This window comes from Prionailurus bengalensis, chromosome D2, assembly GCF_016509475.1.
Source record: "Prionailurus bengalensis isolate Pbe53 chromosome D2, Fcat_Pben_1.1_paternal_pri, whole genome shotgun sequence".
Classification (NCBI taxonomy): Eukaryota; Metazoa; Chordata; class Mammalia; order Carnivora; family Felidae; genus Prionailurus; species Prionailurus bengalensis.
Window position 1 is genome coordinate 35,131,210 of NC_057351.1, and position 19,134 is coordinate 35,150,343.

General features: G+C 38.3%; 1 protein-coding gene across 2 annotated transcripts in view; it reads left to right on the forward strand.

Moving 5' to 3' along the window:
- The first annotated feature begins 550 nt into the window (after positions 1-550).
- Positions 551-19,134, forward strand: part of SAMD8 (sterile alpha motif domain containing 8) — a 51,564-nt gene continuing 32,980 nt past the window's right edge. Inside the window, exons 1-2 of one of the 2 annotated variants that reach the window (XM_043598147.1) lie at positions 678-790; positions 12,299-12,341. Coding sequence is in view for 1 of the 2 variants with exons in the window: in XM_043598146.1 (XP_043454081.1) it covers positions 617-790 (174 nt within the window). In the remaining variant the exon portion in view is untranslated. Of the gene's footprint in view, positions 791-12,298; positions 12,342-19,134 lie in introns of both variants that reach the window. The other variant, XM_043598146.1, reaches the window with a different exon arrangement.

Consider the following 19,134-nt stretch of genomic DNA (forward strand, 5'->3'; position numbering starts at 1 on the left):
AGGAGGGTTTGGAGCTCAGGTCACAGGTGGCTTTGGAGTTGGTTTCTGCCAATTCTAGGCCAGGTTAGGTACTTTCGGGTAATGGAATAAGAAGAGTACAGAATCTTGTTAGATTTAAGAATACTGGCTTCGGCATGTATTAATTGCAGTACCTCAGGTAGGTTTCTTGGCAGTTCTGTGTTATAACACCCTGAGAGTTGGCACAAGGATTAAGTGAGATATTTATATAACATTTGGTATAAGCGCTGTCAGAAAGTAAAGGCAATAAATGGTAACAATGATCCCTGGATATTGGCTCTTGCAGAGGAGCTGGCTCCCTCCAAAGGAATTAGGTAATTTCTTGTTCCCAAACCCCACTTACTAATCCCATAGCCCCCACCCCAACTTCACCAGCCCTTTATTTTCTCCCCCTTTGGCGTTGGGCTTGACGCATGCGCTCTCAGACTTCCTTGCTGCGGTTTTCCTTCCCCCAGCCCAGCTGGAGTCCCGCGAACCTTCCGGTTTGGGCCCCACCCCCGCCCGTAGGCTCCGCCTCCCTCCGGTACGGCCCCTCCTCCCGAAGCAGTTCCGGTTCGGATTCAAGTGGCTCCCGGCGCGGCAGAGACAGGCCGAAGCGATGCCTGCGCGCAGCCGCCACCGCCCCCGTCTCCACTCGGGCTCTCCTCCCCGGGCTCCGCCCCCGCCGCTCGAGGAGCTTCACTCCGGCGAGGCCCGGAGGGCCCGGGATTCCGACAGCGGCTCAGACGCCGACTCGGAGTTGGGTCGGGGGAGCCCGACCCGGACCGCAGAGGTGAGCGGCAGCTGAGCCTGAGGAGAGGGGGGTTTGGGGTCGCCTGCAGCCGAGGGTGAGTTGGGAGTCAGGGGCGGAGCCGGGGCTCCCACAGACTGGGGTCTGGAGGGGCCACAGGAGACGGTTGAGGGAGCCTGGAGAGTCGGCTCTAGAATGGAATCTGTGGGAAATGGAGGCTGTTGAGCCGAGAGCCTGAGGTGAGGTGGGAGAGTGGGAGACTGAGGGAGAGATGGCTTTGAAGAGACAAGGGCTTGGAAGGTTTTGAGAGCCGAATAGTGAGGGAAGCAGATCGAAGGGGTCCCGCGTGAATGCGGGACTGGAGAAAGAGATGCTCCAGGATTTGGCAGTGGGGGCGAGGCACCGTAGGAGCCAGGAACACGGTCAGTGTTGCTGCCTGGCGAGCGACGGAACCCGGGTGTGAATGATGAGGTAGCTGACCAGAGTCGGGGGGGGTGGGGGGTGGGGGGTGATAATTAGGGGAAGGATTTAGGTTTGATTGGAAAAGGGAGGGGCTGTCCGCTAGGAAGTCGTCTGACCTAAAGGGCCTTAAAAAGAGAAACGGTGTCAAGAAAGAAAAAGAGCCCTGGGGGATCTAATTTAGGGCTTTGGCATTTTCACAGGTGTCTTTGAAAACGTGGAAGATCACTAGGGTAATGTGCTTGGATAATGGGGCTTTCTCATTTGTGAATAGGGGATCGTTTTAATAATCTGGGGCGGTGTTGAACATTGATTTGCCGTAAAGACTGGGGGGAAGTAGTAAAAAGGAAGTGATGTTTGGAAAAGATAGTGAAGGGGGTGATTCTGAACATAAAGGTATCATTTTGGGTTTTTTACTAACAGTAATAGCGTGTTTTTGTCTTTGTATTTTTTCTTCAAGTTTACTTTAAATACCAGACAAGTTTAGATCTTTAAAAAAGAAGAGACTTAATACGTTACCATTAAATTAAAAAAAAAAAAAAAAAAACCTCAAAACAAGAATTTGGACGCTTAGGTTTTACAGAGACTCAGTATTGACTGGTTCCGCTTTGACAATTTGAGTTGACACATTATTTTGACCACAGGGTAAAAATATGATCAATGCAGGTTAAAAGGGTTATAAAACTGCAGTTCACCCTTGCACACCAGGAGGTTGGAAGCATGCAGTCATAATCCCCTATAACTCTTGACTCTACAAAAACTTAGCTAATAGCCTGTTGACCAGGAGCCTTACTGATAACATAAACGATTAACACATTTTGTATGTTATGTGTGTTATATACTGTATCCTTATAGTAAAGTAAGCTAGAGAAAAGAAAATGTTAAAATCATAAGGAAGAGAAAATGAATACATTTACAGTACCGTATTTATCGGGAAACAAGTCTGCATATAAGTGGACCTGTGCAACTCAAACCCATGTTGTTCAAGGGCCAGCTGTCTACGTGAAATCACTGCAGCCCAGGAGTACCAGCTCTTTCTCTCACCCGTAGCTCCAGGATTGGAGTCACCTCTTGAAAATCGGAGAAGTTCTTTTGATACATTTGCAGGACCAGTATTAATGCAATTTTGTATATCTTGTATAAATAATATTTTTAGGAGAGTAATCTAGAAGAATAAGAAATAGAGGATGCTTGTAGTTGTCAGTAAACAGAACTGGGATAGGTGGGTACACAAATGCTTCTTATAGAAGACGGTACCAAAACAATAATTGTGCCAGAAAAATAATGATTGCACTACTTATGTTCACTTTAGTATAAGTAAGTTAATTTCCTTTTGTAATTGTTAAATTATAACATGGCTTCAAGAAGTCTTTGACTTCAGCTATGTTTCATATGTTGTTTTACTTTTGCAGCTTTTTATTTGACTGTATGTTTTGCACATTTGTTGGCCATTTCAAAACAAACTTTTGATCAAGTGTTTCTTCTCTAAACAGGTATCTACTATTTAATCTTCATGCAGTGAAAATGTACTTTATTGCAAAAACTTTTCAATTAGCTTATGTATATAGACTGTCATCTTCAAATGCTTAGTGGACTAGTAATTATTTCTTCAAAGGAGAGATGAATTCTTTGCTTTAACTGTTGTCAAAAGATTAACTCCCTTTTAACTTAATACAAAAGATATTTAGTTGGAAATTACGTAGTATTACTATTGCTTATATCTCTGTTTACCCTCACCAGACAGATTTCTCTAAAGACCTTGCCTTTATACTTAGCTCTAAATAAAAGTCTTGGCATTTAAAAATTTACTGAATGGATCTGAAATAGAACTCTCTCTAAGGTTACATCTTAATATTACTATAACATTAAAGAAACTATTAAATGGAATTGTATAATTTTTAATGTTTATTTATCTTTGGGGGGGGGAGGGGCAGAGAGGGAGGGGAAACAAAGAATCCAAAGTAGGCTCCAGGCTCTGAACTGTCAGCACAGAGCCTGATGTGGGGCTCCAACTCACAAACTGCGAGATCAGGACCCCTGCCAAAGTCAGACTAACTGACTGAGCCACCCAGGCACCCCTGGAGTTGTATAATTAACATATTAAATGCCTAATGGTTACTTTTGTTTCCCTTTGACAGTTCTCATTGTCCCTTAGTTGTAAAGAAAATCAGTTTTGTGGTAGAGCATTTTCCCTAAAACCAGAAGAAGCCATCATGACCACAGTGGCAGAACTTGCAGATATACTTAAATAAATCCATTTTTGTTTATATTTTTAAACTTATTTTATTTTTACTATTTGTTTATCACAGATAAATCAGTTTTGATTTCAGTAGTACTCTCTGCATTCTGTAAAAACTCTCACATTGCACAACTACTTGTAAAAATGTATTTTGCTAACCACTAAATCCTCAATGCGTTTTCAAAACTTTGCCATAGTTGATTTGGAAACATTTTCATGGCTTTTCTGAGAATTGAAATTTAAACACTGTTTTTGAGAAATTGTTGAATCGCAGATGTTCTAATGAATATTATTATTTTGTCTTATAAGAATAACCATATTAAGTGGACATTCTTTGAAAATTCTTACCTTCTGGCCTGATGTAATATATGGTGTTACGTAGTGTGAATCTAACACAGCCATTAATCATGACAGTAATTCTTACTTTAGGTTTTACTGTCCTCTTACCTTTGAGAAATCTAGAAGTTAACAAAAATTGGAGAGCATGGACCAGGCACGCTTGGAGAACAATTCAGTGTTTACATGCTGCCTCTGTCACTGGTTGGTAATTTGTCACATGAGTATTGGATATGAATTTGTGACAGACTTGTGTGAATATTCCTCGGCTCCCCCCCCCCCCCCCCCCATATACACAGCACTGTCATCACTGGATCTTAAGCTTAACCTTCTAGTTGAGTCTAGACTTCATGTCTCCATATTGAAGTGTTCTGTTACTTCCCTACACATTGGGTCTTCCTGGTAATAAAATCACTTCAGTACAGAATGTAACATAATATGAGTTTATCTTTGCTCTTGCTTAGGAATGTAGAAACTAGGAAAACTTGGTTGCAATAGTTTCATCACAGTCTTTCACCATAAAATAGTTTTTATCATGTGTACCTCAAAAGACTGTTGTGGAGTCAGTGACCTATATTTATATTTGTCTTAAATTTTTATTGTAGGCTTAGGTGAGTAATTGTTGCAGTGGACAAGAGAGGTAGTATCTAATATCTTGATCCTTTGTTCTCTTAAAATTCTTGACAGGTAAGACATTCTATCTAGTAGGAGGTGAGAACCACGAATTCTGCTAATTTCAAATCTTGTAAGTCATGCCGTATCACTGAGTTATTGAAAATGTCTGCAAATTGGTTTTGCTTTGGAACTTCGAGACTAAATTAAATCAATGTCAGTTTTATCAATGTAATATTGTCATGAAAGTCAAAGATTGCCAAAACTATACATTAAATTTTGAGTCCAAATTCAGTATATTTTCACAATATTGTGATGGGTTTTGAAATCTTGAGCCAGTTTCTCATTTTCCATCATGTTGATTTGATTTGGAGGTGTAGCATATTTAGAAATAAAGATTTTACCAATCAATATATCAAACTACTAGTCTTTCCAAATATCATTTTAGTGATTAGAATAATAATTAGAATTTATATACTTCTTTGCTGGTATATTTCTTTGTACTGGCATGCAGTCAGATCAAGAACCCCTCATCAAATTTACTACTAAATTATCATCATTGTGTAAAACATTTTACTGCAACTGAGGGTTTAAACTGAGCAATATTGTCTAATTAGATTCTTACTCATTGAGCTGTGATGGTTCTGGATGTGGTATAGAATTAGATGCATCCTGCCAGTGGGAGTCTTAGTTTAAAGGCAAGTTGGAGCCAGAAAAAGTGTGGGTTCTTTGGTGTACATGACAATTTTTTTTTTAATAGCTATGAGATTGCATGATCTGGACAGCAAAAAACGTCCCTGAACTGAAGTGCAGCCAAAAGAATGATGATGTAACTAAGAAGGCAATTTAATTTCTTCAAATGTGCTGCATCAAACTCTACTGCTCAGAAGTAGGACATAACAAAATAGTAAAGAATCACTGCTGGAGTTTCAAAAATGGTTGGTAGAAATTGGTTCAGGGTCTTTGTAACTTTTGAAATTATACCAGATTTCATAGATGTTTTGGAAACAATGCTCTGTGCAAGGTAAACGGGGCATCTGGGTGGCTCAGGCGGTTAAGTATCCGATTCTTGATCTGAAGCATGATCTCACTGTGAGTTTGAGCCCCACATGGGGCTCTCTGCTGTCAGCACAAAGCCTGACAAATTGGTTCAGGGTCTTTGTAACTTTTGAAATTATACCAGATTTCATAGATGTTTTGGAAACAATGCTCTGTGCAAGGTAAACGGGGCATCTGGGTGGCTCAAACGGTTAAGTATCCGATTCTTGATCTGAAGCATGATCTCACTGTGAGTTTGAGCCCCACATGGGGCTCTCTGCTGTCAGCACAAAGCCTGCTTCAGATCCTTTGTCCCCCTCGCTCTCTGCCCCTCCTCCACTCATGCTCTCTCTAAACAATAAATAAACAAACATTTAGAAAAAGAAAGAGAAATTTTGATGAAAAGATTTAAAAATAGGATTAAAAAATAAAAATGGGATTAGAAAAAAAGCTGCATAGTTCTAAATACTACAAACTGCAGAGCTAAATGCCCAAAGTAAACTTCATTCTTCTACATTATAGTTTAGTCTTCTTACTTTCATAAAAGTTAATTTTATGCTCTGGCTTATGGATCTGCAAACTGATAGAATTTGTCTGTATTAAATGTATAATAAGTAAGCTTTATTAGGTAAAATTGGATTTAATGTTATTTTAGCTTGAGTTTAACTATAATGTTTAATTGTTTTAAGGGGAATATATTTACTATATAATTTTTAAAAATCTCTTCCCCTCTTTTGTAAAAAAATTTTTTAATGATTTGTTTATTTTTGAGAGAGAGCATGCACAAGCTGGGGAGGAGGGTGGGCAGAGAGAGGGAGACACAAAAACCGAAGCAAGCTTCAGATTCCATGTTGTCAGCACAGAGCCTGACACAGGGCTCAAACGCACGAACTGGGAGATTGATGACCTGAGCTGATGAAGTCCAACGTTTAACCAACTGAGCCACCCAGTCACCCTTCTTCCCCCTCTTTTTTGTCTTGGGATATGGTCACTTGGAAATTATAATTTAAAAAAATTTTACTGTATGCCAAATCAGTAATAACTTTCAAAAACAGCACATTTTGTGTTCATGAATCAAGTTTAATCAGTTCTAAATTCCTTTAGAGGAATTCGAATGTATGGTTTTTATTTTTTTTTTCAACGTTTATTTATTTTTGGGACAGAGAGAGACAGAGCATGAACGGGGGAGGGGCAGAGAGAGAGGGAGACACAGAATCTGAAACAGGCTCCAGGCTCTGAGCCATCAGCCCAGAGCCCGACGCGGGGCTCGAACTCACGGACCGCGAGATCGTGACCTGGCTGAAGTCGGACGCTTAACCGACTGCGCCACCCAGGTGCCCCTGATGTATGGTTTTTGAAGACAATATATAGTTTTTAAATAAGACAATTACTTCAGGTTATACTCTAGTATTTTAGATTACACATGATCGAGTGAAACTACAAGAAAAATCCAGCATATTTAAATTACTATCATCATATGAACCTCAACATTGGTTCTGAAAACACACAGAAAGTAAAGTTTTTGGGGCACCTGGGTAGCTCAGTCAGTTAAGCATCAGACTCTTGGTCTCAGCTTAGGTCTTGACATTAGGGTTGTGAGTTTGAGCCCTGCATTGGGTTCTGTGCTGGGCACGAAGCCCACTTAAAAAAAAAAAGTAAAGTTTTCATTTTGTTCATATATCCTTTGTATTCTAAAGATTGCATAATGATAACTTGAAAGTCATTTTGGTCTCTTATGTGTTTGTATAATTAAGACCACCAGGATGGTTTGTCTATTTCCAGTTATTGGTACCTCTCACTTTTTTTTTTTAAGTTTATTTATTTTTTTATTTATTTTTTTAGAGCGAGAAAAGGAGAGACAGAATCCCAAGTAGGAGATTCTCAGGGATTCTCCATGCCGACAGCAGAGAGCCTGACTTGGGGCTCAGTCTCACAAACTGTAAGATCATGACCTAGGCGGACATCAAGTGTCAGAAGCTTATCCAACTAAGCCACCCAGGTGCCCTGTGCCTGTCACTTTAGGAAAATTTCCCAAGTTAATTGTTAAGGTATAGAAGTACTTTTTTTTTTTTTTTTTTAAGATTTTATTTTTAAGTAACCTCTACAGCCAGCGTGGGACTTGAACCTACATTCCTGGGATGAAGATTCTCATGCTCCACCGACCAACCAGGCACCCCTAGGAGTACTTTTAGATGTCAACAATAATCAATTATCATCAACCTATAACATATTTTTTAAAATATTCATATGCTCCTGTTGAAATATTTTTTATTTAGTTAAACTTGATATTAAGGAAGTTTTTATATGAGAAACTCAGGTTGAGTTGAAGTCTACACCGATTAATTGGAATCACTATTGTTATTTTACTTTTCAGTTTGTTCTTTGATTACATTGTTGTTTCCCTGAAAGGTAATTCCATCTTGAGCAAAACCTTAATAAGATTTTACAGCTGTTTTCAAATATTCATAAATATTTCATATTAACCCAAAGGTTGAGTTAAGAGTGGGTTTGGGGGTACCTGGGTGGCTCAGTCGGTTAAGTGTCTGATTCTTGATTTCAGCTCAGGTCACCATCTCACAGTTTGTGAGATCCAGTCTTGTGTCAAGCTGAGCTCTGCACTGAGCATGGAGTCTGGTTTGGATACTCTCTCTCCCTGCCTTTCCCCTGCTCGCTTGCTCTCTTTCTCTCAAAATAAATAAATATACATTAAAAAAAAAAAAAAAGAGTGGATTTAACTATTAGTTGATAGGTGACTATCCTAATGATTTAATTTCAGGCCTAGCGCAATACTGGCAGAAAGAGGAGTTAGTGAGGATGGCAGTATTAGCTTATATTTACTGAGCATTATTACAAAAGCATTACATGTTTTAGTCCATGTAATCTTAATAAGCCTGTGGAGTAAGAGCTAGTATTCTCTCCATTTTGCAGATAAAAATAATGAGGCCCAAGGAGGTTAAGTAACTAATGCAGGGTCACATAGCTGTGAGTTGTAAGTCCCTGATTTGAATCTAGGCTCTGATTCCAGAGCCAGCATTCTTAACTGCTATGCATTCTGGGTTATTTGTTGAATTCTGTTGCAGAATAGCTTTCTGAAATTTATTTAACTCTCAAGGCTTTGTTTCTTAAGCTGTCAGTTGAGGAATTGTACTAAATCTTCCATTCAAGTCATTTCCAATTCTACCATTTTAAGAATTCTGTCATCCTGATTTACAAAACATTGTATGTTTGATATTTCTGATTAGGTTCTGTTCGTAATCTCTTGATCTCTTAAAGTACAAAGGTTAAGTCATTTTCCAAAGTCACACTGGTAATGGGTGATGGTGCTGGATCTGCAATTAGATATTTTTTTGGACCTCTTGGGCTTGTTAGTTGCCTCACTGTTTCTTTTATTTAGTGTATATATGCATACATAGATTAATAATTGAGTTTAATTGATTTTCTTTCTTAATTTTCTATTCATATCTTATTTGTGTGATATGCTTCAAACAGGGAGAGATAATATTGTTTTCATTTTCTTTAAAGAGTCTTTTCTCTTTGGTTATCAACTATTATATGCTTATTGTATAAAATGTAGAAATTTTAGAAATGTTTAATGTAGATAGTGAAGGAGTCCACTGGAGAACTCTTAATAGTTTGACATTTTACTTATTTAAAGATACATACATATGATGCATCTGCTATTTTTTAGGACATTTTGCTCCTTTAAATTTTTTTTTAACTTTTATTTTGAAATAATTAAAGGTTCACAGTATGTTGTGTAGATAGTACAGAGAGATCCCACATACCTTTCACTGGTTATATCTTACATATTTATAGTACAATATCAAGGCCAGGAAATTGACATTGGTTCAAAAGGTGTGTGTAGTTGTGTGTTACTTTAGCATGAGTAGATTTGTGTAACCATTGCACTGATTAAGATATAGAGGGGCACCTGGCTGGCTCAGAAGAGTATGCAACTCTTAATATCTGGGTCGTGAGTTCAAGCCCCACATTGGGTGTAGTAGCGATTACTTAAATAAATAAATTTTAAAAGTTAAAAAAAATTTTTTTTTTTTAAATACAGAATTATTCCATCACTATAAGGATTTCCCTTGGGTTACCCTCCACCCTCAATACGTACTCTTTCCTGTGTTCCACCTGTATAATTTTGATATTTTGAGGATATTACAGAGGGAATCATACTGTATATGACCATTTGAGATTGGATTTTTTCCAAATACCACAATGCCCTTGAGATCCATCTACTTATTGTATGTATCCATAGTTTATTAATTTTTATTGCTAAATAGTATTCCATGGTATAGATGTACCACAGTTAAACTGTTCACATATTATGGGATATTTTGTTTTTATACACCTTTCAGCTATTAAAACTAATAAAGCTGGGGATATTTGTATACAGGTTTTTGTGTGAACCTTAGTTTTCATTTTTCTTGGATAAATGCCCAGAAGTACAGTTGCTCGGTTGTATGGTAAGCGTATGCTCAGATTTTAAAGAAATTGGCCAAACTATCATCCAGCATGGCTGTACAATTTTACTTTCCCCCAGCAGTGTGTGAGAGGTCCAGTTTCTCTGCATCCTTGACAGCATTCCATATTGTAACAATTTATACCTCATCATGGTCTTAATTTGCATTTCCCTAGCAGCTCGTGATGTTGAACATCTTTTCATGTGCTTTTTTGCCATTCATACATCTTTTTTTTTTTTTTTTTTTTAATTTTTTTTTCAACGTTTATTTATTTTTGGGACAGAGAGAGACAGAGCATGAACCGGGGAGGGGCAGAGAGAGAGGGAGACACAGAATCGGAAACAGGCTCCAGGCTCTGAACCATCAGCCCAGACAGAGCCTGACGCGGGGCTCAAACTCACGGACCGCGAGATTGTGACCTGGCTGAAGTCGGACGCTTAACCGACTGCGCCACCCAGGCGCCCCATACATCTTTTTTGATGACATGCCTGTTCATGTCTTTCACCGATTTTAATTAGATTTTTAGTTTCTTATTGTTGAATTTTAGGAATTCTTTGTATGTTCTAGATTTGAGTTCATCCAGGGAGTAATAGTGAAAAGTATGTCTACTCCATCTTCCCACAAGCAGAAGTCCACATATGCTCTTTTTAAAAATGTACTTGTCAGGGGCCCCTGGGTGGCTCAGTCGATTAAGCGTCCGACTTCAGCTCAGGTCATGATCTCGCGGTCCGCAAGTTTGAGCCCCATGTCAGGCTCTGGGCTGATGGCTCAGAGCCTGGAGCCTGCTTCCGATTCTGTGTCTCCCTCTCTCTCTGCCCCTCCCCCGTTCATGCTGTGTCTCTCTCTGTCTCAAAAATAAATAAACGTTACAAAAAAATTTTTAAAAATAATAAAAATGTACTTGTCAGAGGGGCGCCTGGGTGGCTCAGTTAGTTAAGCATCCGACTTTGGCTCAGGTCGTGGATTCGAGCCCTGTGTCTGACTCTGTACTGCTGGTGCAGAGCCTGCTTAGAATTCTCTCTCTCTCTCTCTCTCTCTCTCTCTCTCTCTCTGTCTTTGCCCTTTCCCTGCTTGCACTCTGTCTCTTTCAAAATAAACTTAAAAAAAAAAGTATTTATCAGAAAGAATGCTGTTACCGCCATTTTTTCATCTGCTGTCGTATTTCCTTCATCTCTTGCCTCTATTTTTTAAATTTTCTTTCAATTTTTTTAATGTTTATTTATTTCTGAGAGAGACACACAGTGTGAGTGGGGGAGGGGCAGAGTGAGAGTGAGACACAGAATCTGAAGCAGGCTCCAGGCTCAGAACTGTCAGCACAGAGCCCCACACGGGGCTCAAACCCACGAACTGTGAAGCCTCTATTTTTAGAAGCTATTTCCTTCATTTAGTCTGTTAAATACTTTTATGCTAGCTTCATCCCTCACAGTCTGTTTTACACTTTCTGACAGCTATTCTCCTTAAAGCACACTTATTATGTCATCCTCTTACTCAAAAATCTCTAGTGGTTCCCCATTGTCTATAGAATACCCTTAACTTGATGGGGCACCTGGGTGGCTCAGTCAGTTAAAGCCTCTGACTTTCGCTCAGGTCATGATCTCACGGTTTGTTGAGTTCAAGCCCCACATTCTCTGCTGTCCGTGGAGCCCGCTTCAGATTCTCTGTCCCCCTTTCTTTCTGCCTCTCTCTTTCTTTTTCTTTCTCTCTCTCTCAAAAGTAAATAAACATTAAAAAAATTTTTAAAAGAATATCATTAACTTGACAAACGTTTCCATGATCTAGCCCCAATTTATATTTTCAGCTTAATATCCCAGTAGTCCTTTGTGCCTTGTGAACACTAATAGTTCTCCATTGTTTTCTGTCTTCATACCTTTGCTGATACAATTTTCCTCTATTAATGTACTTTTTTTTTAACTTTTTTTTTTTTTTAACGTTTATTTTTGAGAGACCGAGAGAGTAGAGCACAAGCAAGGGAAGGGCAGAGAGAAAGGGAGACACAGAATCTGAAGCAGGCTCCAGGCTCTGAGCTGTCAGCACAGAGTCTGACGCGGGGCTTGAACCCACGAACCATGAGATCATGACCTCAGCTGAAGTCGGACGCTTAACCGACTGAGCCACTCAGCTGCCCCTTTGTTAGTGTACTTTTATTTTTCTGTCTCTGTTCACAGCGCCACCCTTCCTTAAAGGCTCAGCTCAGATGTCACTTCCAAGAACTCTTCTGATCTCACCAACTGGAAATAACCTCTCTTTCCCTTAACTTCCTAATTTTTTAAACAAGTTTCATAAGTAACCACTTTATTAGTGTTGTTTTAAGGATTAAGTGAGCTAATGTATATAAATAGCAGCTGTAATTTGTTTTACCGTTTTTTCATAATGACTTTCTTTAATATCCCTTTCTAGACTAAAAATCATTGAGGCCAGGATCTGTTTCATATTTATCTAGGTAAGTGCTACATTGCCTAGTGAGATACTCTTCACGTAGTATGTGCACAGTAAATATTTAATAGGTGAACAAACATAACATGAGGGCATTTTAATACTGTCTATATCCCCAGTGCCTTATTACCTGACATCTGGATATAGCAGACAGTAAATGTTTGAGCCTGTACAGTGCAAATTTGTGATTCAAAAAGCTTCCATCATTAAGCAGTCTCATTGATGTAATCTTTATGTAATGTAACTGAAAACCTTTGATAAATTCCTCTGCTGATAACTAGAAAATATTTAATGTTTATGAGATTCAATCCCTACAGAAGTACAAGAACCCTCAGCTTATGTGAGGTGGTGTGGTGTAGTGAGAAAGAACATGGACTTTGAAATGAGATTGCCTGGGTTGGAAACCTGTCTGTACTAGTTACTAGTACAAGTTTATCTTGGGCAAGTTATTTAACCCATCTGTTTCAGTTATCTCATCTGTAAACTGAGGAAGATGATAATACCTACTTTATGTGGTTGTGAGAATTATATGAACATACAAGTAAAACACTTAGAGCACTTTCTGGCCCTTCATAAATGTCTTAAGGTGGTAGCTAATCTAATTATTGCCTGTTGTTACTTCCTAAAAATGTACTGAACACAGTTCAGAAATCAAAGAGTGTGTGAGTTAGGACATACATTCTTTTAAAGAACAACACTCTGCAGAGATGGAATATCTTGTACCTGCACATCCTGCCCGCTGTATTCCTCTTCCAGTAGGTGTTGATTGGGTAACTGATAATCCTGTTCACCTCATTGTACTAATCATACAAAAGTCAAAGAAACAAGTCTTCCAGGGACTTTTTACTGAAAAAGGATTATGAGTTCATATCAAGGAACAGTACATACTTTTGTCTTCTTCCTTTGAAGAATATGATAACTGAGTTTTTTTGGTTCTGGTTGAATATGCTTCCCTATTTTGTGCAGTTAATTCTTCTGAGGTGATATACCATTAATTTTGTCTTCATGGACAAATTAAAATGGCTATTTAACATTTCCTATATTACTTTGAATCTTGAGTCTGTTTTTATCAATTTAGCAGTGCTCTAAACTTTTTCCAAAATTACTGTCATTCAAATTTTTTTAAAACAAGTGAATGCTACAATCTACTTTTGTATAATACTTGAAGAATGCATACAGTGTGATTCGATTCATATAAAAGAAAAACAAGCAAAACTAAACTATATTGTTTATGAATATATGCTTAGGTACTGAAACTATAAAGAAAAACAAGGGATTATCACAAAGATAGGTTTGTAGTTCCCCTGGGGGAAAGAATAGAGTTGTTCGTTGGGATACTAGGCTGGTGACATGGTGGTTATAAAATAAGGGAAATTAATAGTTGCCTGAAATGAAAAGATTTTTTGAAATCCAGCTGTTTGTATTATTATTACGTGTATGTACCTGATTTTGGTACCTAAATAGTTAGCCTAGATTTCCCAACAAATAATGAGGAAAATGTATTATTTCTATCTGTAAAAGGGTCTCTTAACAAAAGTTGAAAGTTTTATAATGAAGAAGCTGTATTACAAATCACCTCCAAATCATCTGGATCTTACTTCTAGTATGTATTTTTTTATTCTGAAGATATTTTGGTCTTGAGAGTGATTAGCTAGTCTCATTTGACATCTTCAGTTTTTGGGGGTTTTATTAAGTTTTACTTTGAGAGAGAGAATCCCAAGCAGGCTCCACATTATCAGCACAGCTTGATGCGGGGCTTGAACCCACCAACTGCCAGATCATGATGTGATCTGAATGAATTTGGACACTTAATCAGTTAAGCCACCCAGGCGCCCCTTGGGATTTTAAATTCAAGCCCTACATTGGGTGTAGAGATTACTTAAAAATAAAATCCTAGGGGCTCTTGGGTGGCCAGTCTGTTGAATGACTGACCTCAGCTCAAGTCATACATAATCTCACAGTCCGTGGGTTCAAGCCCTAAGTCAGGCTCTGTGCTGACAGCTCGGAGCCTGGAGCCTGCTTTGGATTCTGTGTCTCCCTCTCTCTCTCTGCCCCTTCCCTGATATCACTCTGTCTCTCTCTCTCTCTCAAAAATAAATAAACATAAAAAAGGAGGAGAAATAATATATATTCTTAAAAATAAATATAAAAATTAAAAAATAAAATCTTAAAAAAATAATGAGTAAAATAAAACGTAAAACAGGTCCAGTCAGACAGAGTCCCCAAAGCAACTAGGCAAAGACGAAGCAGGAATTATTATTACAATTATTGCTATTAATATTATTATTATTATTAAATCACATGTGAAATCATCCTGGACAGTGTCTGATCTATAATAGATGTTCATAAATATTAGTTTCCTTCTATTAGCTCTTTCTTTGCCTCCTCATTTTATAGATAAGGTATTGAGATGCCAAGAAGTTTAGATTGTTTTAAATCACCTAAAAGGTTAATTAATGTTGTTGAAATTGAGCTCCAAGAATGTTGACAACCAATTCACTGCTCTTCACCATATCATGCTACTTTTCTTTTAAGTTAAAGGACAGGTTGAAAATAAAGCTCTTAAATCCTACCAGGAATTTATAGAGTTAATATTTATTATAGATTTTTTTTTTTTTTTTTTAGCTTTCTTACTATGTTTTGAAGACTTTTTTCCTTATAATTATCAGAAATATATAAATTGTGGGGGCACCTGGGTAGCACATTCAGTTAAGTGTCTGACTTCAGCTCAGGTCATGATCTCATGGTCTGTGAGTTCGAGTCCTGCGTCAGGCCCTGTGCTGACAGCTCAGAGCCTAGAGCCTGCTTCAGATTCTGTGTCTCCCTCTCTCTCTGCCCCTCCCCCACTCATGCTCTATCAAAAACATGAATAAACATTAAAAAAAATTTTTTTAATATATAGATTGTGGGTAAATTTATTTAAGTTTATTTATTTTTGAGAGAGAGAGAAAGTGTGCACATGTGTGAGCACATGCGGAGGAGGGGCATAGAGAATTCCAAGCAGTCTCCACACTGTCAAGCAGATTGCAACACAGCTCTGAACCCACGGAACATAAGATCATGCCTGAGCCAAAATCAAGAGTCAGATGCTCAACCGACTGAGCCACCCAGGCACCCCAAATTGTGGGTACATTTGATCAGTTATTTAAAATAATAAAAAGTTTCTGTTTCCTGGCTGCTAGGGTATTATAAACAGACTCTGAAGGATTATTTTTAGTATAAACTAAATGCATTTTTTCTTAATATATATATCAGTAGTCAACCCTAGAGTGTGATATGTCTTTACCTGCAGTTCTGTGTATAGGTATAGTTTATTCAGTTGTACCATGTAGATTTTTATATAGGAGAAACAGCTACTCAACACAGAATCAACATATAATGGATGAAATAAGATATGTGTGAAAGAACTTGAAAGATTAAATGTTAGCCAAGCCAGAAGTAGAAGAACAAGCAGAGTTAGATTGGATGGTCTGGTGTAGTGCTTCAGAATCACTTGGGGAGCTTTTAAAAAATGCAGATGTCAAGCTTCTTAGATTCTGATCCAGTAAGAAAGTTAAAAAAAAAAAAAAAAAAGCATGGGAAGTAGAACAGGCATGTTTTGTTTTGTTTTTTATTTCAGATTATTCTAATGTGTAGCCAGGTTGAAAACCATTGTTTATATTGATTCCATGGAGCATAGGCAAAGGAGGAGTCAAAGGTTTTTTATATCTACTCTGTGGAAAAGAGAGATAAACTGAGAGATGTAAACAACTTTTTCTAGACAGATACTCTGTGAGGCACAGACATTATACATTAAGTCTCATAAAAATGTTGCTTAAAATCATCTGCTTTTCTGTGCTCTGATTACTTACTCTATAAGTAACATTCTGCTTATTAAGTCAGCCTTCTAGATACTTCAGAGTTGTGAACAAATCTGCCTGGGACAAGATTCTTGAGTATTCTTTCTAGACACTTATGTGCCTAGTATTGGCATTCTAGTTTATCCATCAGTACCTTATATAAGTTCGCTTGTAGTCTCACTCAATTTGATCAACTCTAGGGTAATGACAAAAGATCAAGTTTTGAATCATTGAGGCTGATTACCAGATCCTGATTCCTATGGGTTTATCAAATTAGTGACCAGGGGTTGTCTCTTGGCAGTTAGACATTCTAAATTTGTTGATGTAAAACTGAAGCCCTGAAGAATTTGTAATAACATTTTATTATTCAAAAATGTGCATAAATAAAGGGAAAATGTAAAATCTTTTTAAGACTATACATATTCTTAAGAATGAAATAGCCAGTGTAAAACAAGGCGTTTTGTTTTTAATAATCCTGTTTGGAAGGGCATTGGGGCAGTTATTTTGATTGCTACTTTGTTTTTGCACATTTATTTAATAATGCTTGTTGAGAACCTATTATGTGCTCATCATACAGGTCTTTGTAATATTCTTAGTAATCCCTACTGTAGTCTCTAAAAATAAAAATAGTCTAACGTAAAAAATCTCTTAAGCTCTCCTGCTGCCCTAGGTGCTAGATAACTTTTTTTGCTAGATATATTCATGTTTTACTTTTTCTCCCCCTTTCTTTAATTTGTCGTGCTATTTGCCTCCTTTATTTTCTCCCCTGTGGGCTTCACAGTAGGCAGTCTGGTGCACCCAAGCCCACAGCCTCCTCACTTTTCCTGTACTCCCAGGAGACCTATGGCTGGCTAGAAGACGTGGGGCACCTGTCTACTTTCTTATTCTTAATAGATAGAGTTGAACCTATTTAACAGATGAAATGACCAGATCAGAGCCTTTGTTGTGTTTAAATTATCAATGGGACATTTTACTGCTTCATCTTTTTCCATTGGCACAGTGTGCTTGGTTGAGAAAAAAATATGTTGTACAGCTTATTGAAATAAAACAAGTCATTCATTCCAAAGATAATGCAAGAGTATGTGCATTTAATGGGGGGGGGGAACAGATGAAACCATATCCTGCTTAATTAATTTCCCAGGAAGTTGAAATAGCATAAATTTATTTGCCTTACTTAGAATTGAACTAGAATGTGGACCTTGTGAGCAAGCTTGAAGCCTTTAACCTTAGGTACTTCACTTGCTTTGAAAGATGACAGTTTGGAGCACCTGGGTGGCTCAGTTGGTTGAGTGTCCCAACTCTTGATTTCAGCTCAGGTCATGATCTCATGGCTGGTGGGATCAGGCCCCACCCATGTCAGGCCTCTGTGCTAAGAGTGCAGAGCCTGCTTGGGATTTCTGTCTCTGCCTCTCCCCTGCTCCCACATGCCTGCCCTTTCTCAAAATAAATAAGTAAACATTTAAAGAAGAAAAGAAAAGAAAGTTAACAACTGGGAAGATTGAATGGCCTGGCCTATACTGACATGTTCAGGCGAGGTTCAATTACAAGAGATAGAAACTACTCTAGGCTCTGGGCTGGGCTGCTAGGAATGACTTCTGTAACAAGATTTGAACTTGTGTGCCAAAGAAGTGCTACCTTTGCCACAGTCATCAAAGGTATTAGAAGGCCAGCGTGGAACAATTTTAAGAATGTACCATTTCAGAGCACCTGGGTGGCTCAGTCGGTTAAGCATCCGACTTCAGCTCAGGTCATGGTCTTGTGGTCCGTGAGTTCAAGTTCCACATCGGGCTCCGTACTGACAGCTCAGAGCCTGGAGCCCGCTTCAGACTCTGTGTCTCCCTCTGTCTCTTGCCCCTCCCCACTTATGCTCTGTCTCTCTGTCTCTCTGTCTCTGTCTCTCACAAAGAAATAAAAACATTAAAAAGTTAAAAAGAATATACCATTTCAACAACAAAACCAACTTGATTCAAAAATAGGCAAAGGACTTGAACAAACATTTCCCTAAAGAAAATATACAAATGTCCAGTAAGCACATGAAAAGATTCTCAACATCACTAATCATTATGGAAATCAAATAAAAACTACTTTACACTTTACATCCACTAGGATGACTATTGTTAAAAAAAAAAAAAAACATAAAATAACAAGTGTTGGCAAGAGTATGGAAAAATTGGAACACTTGTACATTGCTGGTGGAAATGTAAAATAGTATAGCTACTTTGAAAAATGGTATGGTGGGCTCCTGGGTGGCTCAGTTGGTTAAGCAGCTGGCTTTGACTCGGTCATGATCTCACAGTTTGTGAGTTTGAGTCCTGCTTTGGGTGAGCCCTGCTTCTCTCTCCCCCCACAGTACTCTCGCAGTCCCTCATGAGATTTTCTCTTTTTCTCTCTCTCTTTCTCTGCCCCTTCTCACTTGCGCCATCTCTCTCTCTCTCTCTAAAAAAAAAAAAAAGAAAAGAAAAAGAAAAATGGTGTGGTGATTCCTGAAGATAAAAAAAATTACCAAAGACTCAGCAATTCTGAGTTTATACACCAAAGAAGCGAAAATAGGACTTGAACAGTTATTGTACAGCCGTGTTTATAGGAGCATTATTCACAATAGCCAAAAGTTGAAAGCAACTCATGTCTGTTGATGGATGAATGGGTAAACAAAATGTGATATATGTATATAATGAAATATTTTTTAAATGTTTGTTTATTTTTGAGATAGGCAGAGAGAGAGAGTTCCAAGCAGGCTCTATGCTGTCAGCAGAGAGCCCGATGTGGGGCTCAAACTCATGAACCATGATGTGATCTGAAATCAAGGTTCAGGTTCAACCCACTGAGCCACCCAGGCGCCCCCATGCAACAAAATATTATTCAGCCTTAAAAAGGAAGGAAATTCTGATAACATGTTACAACATGGACTAACTTTGAAGACATTATGCTAAGGAAAATAAGCCAGACACAGAAGACAAATAT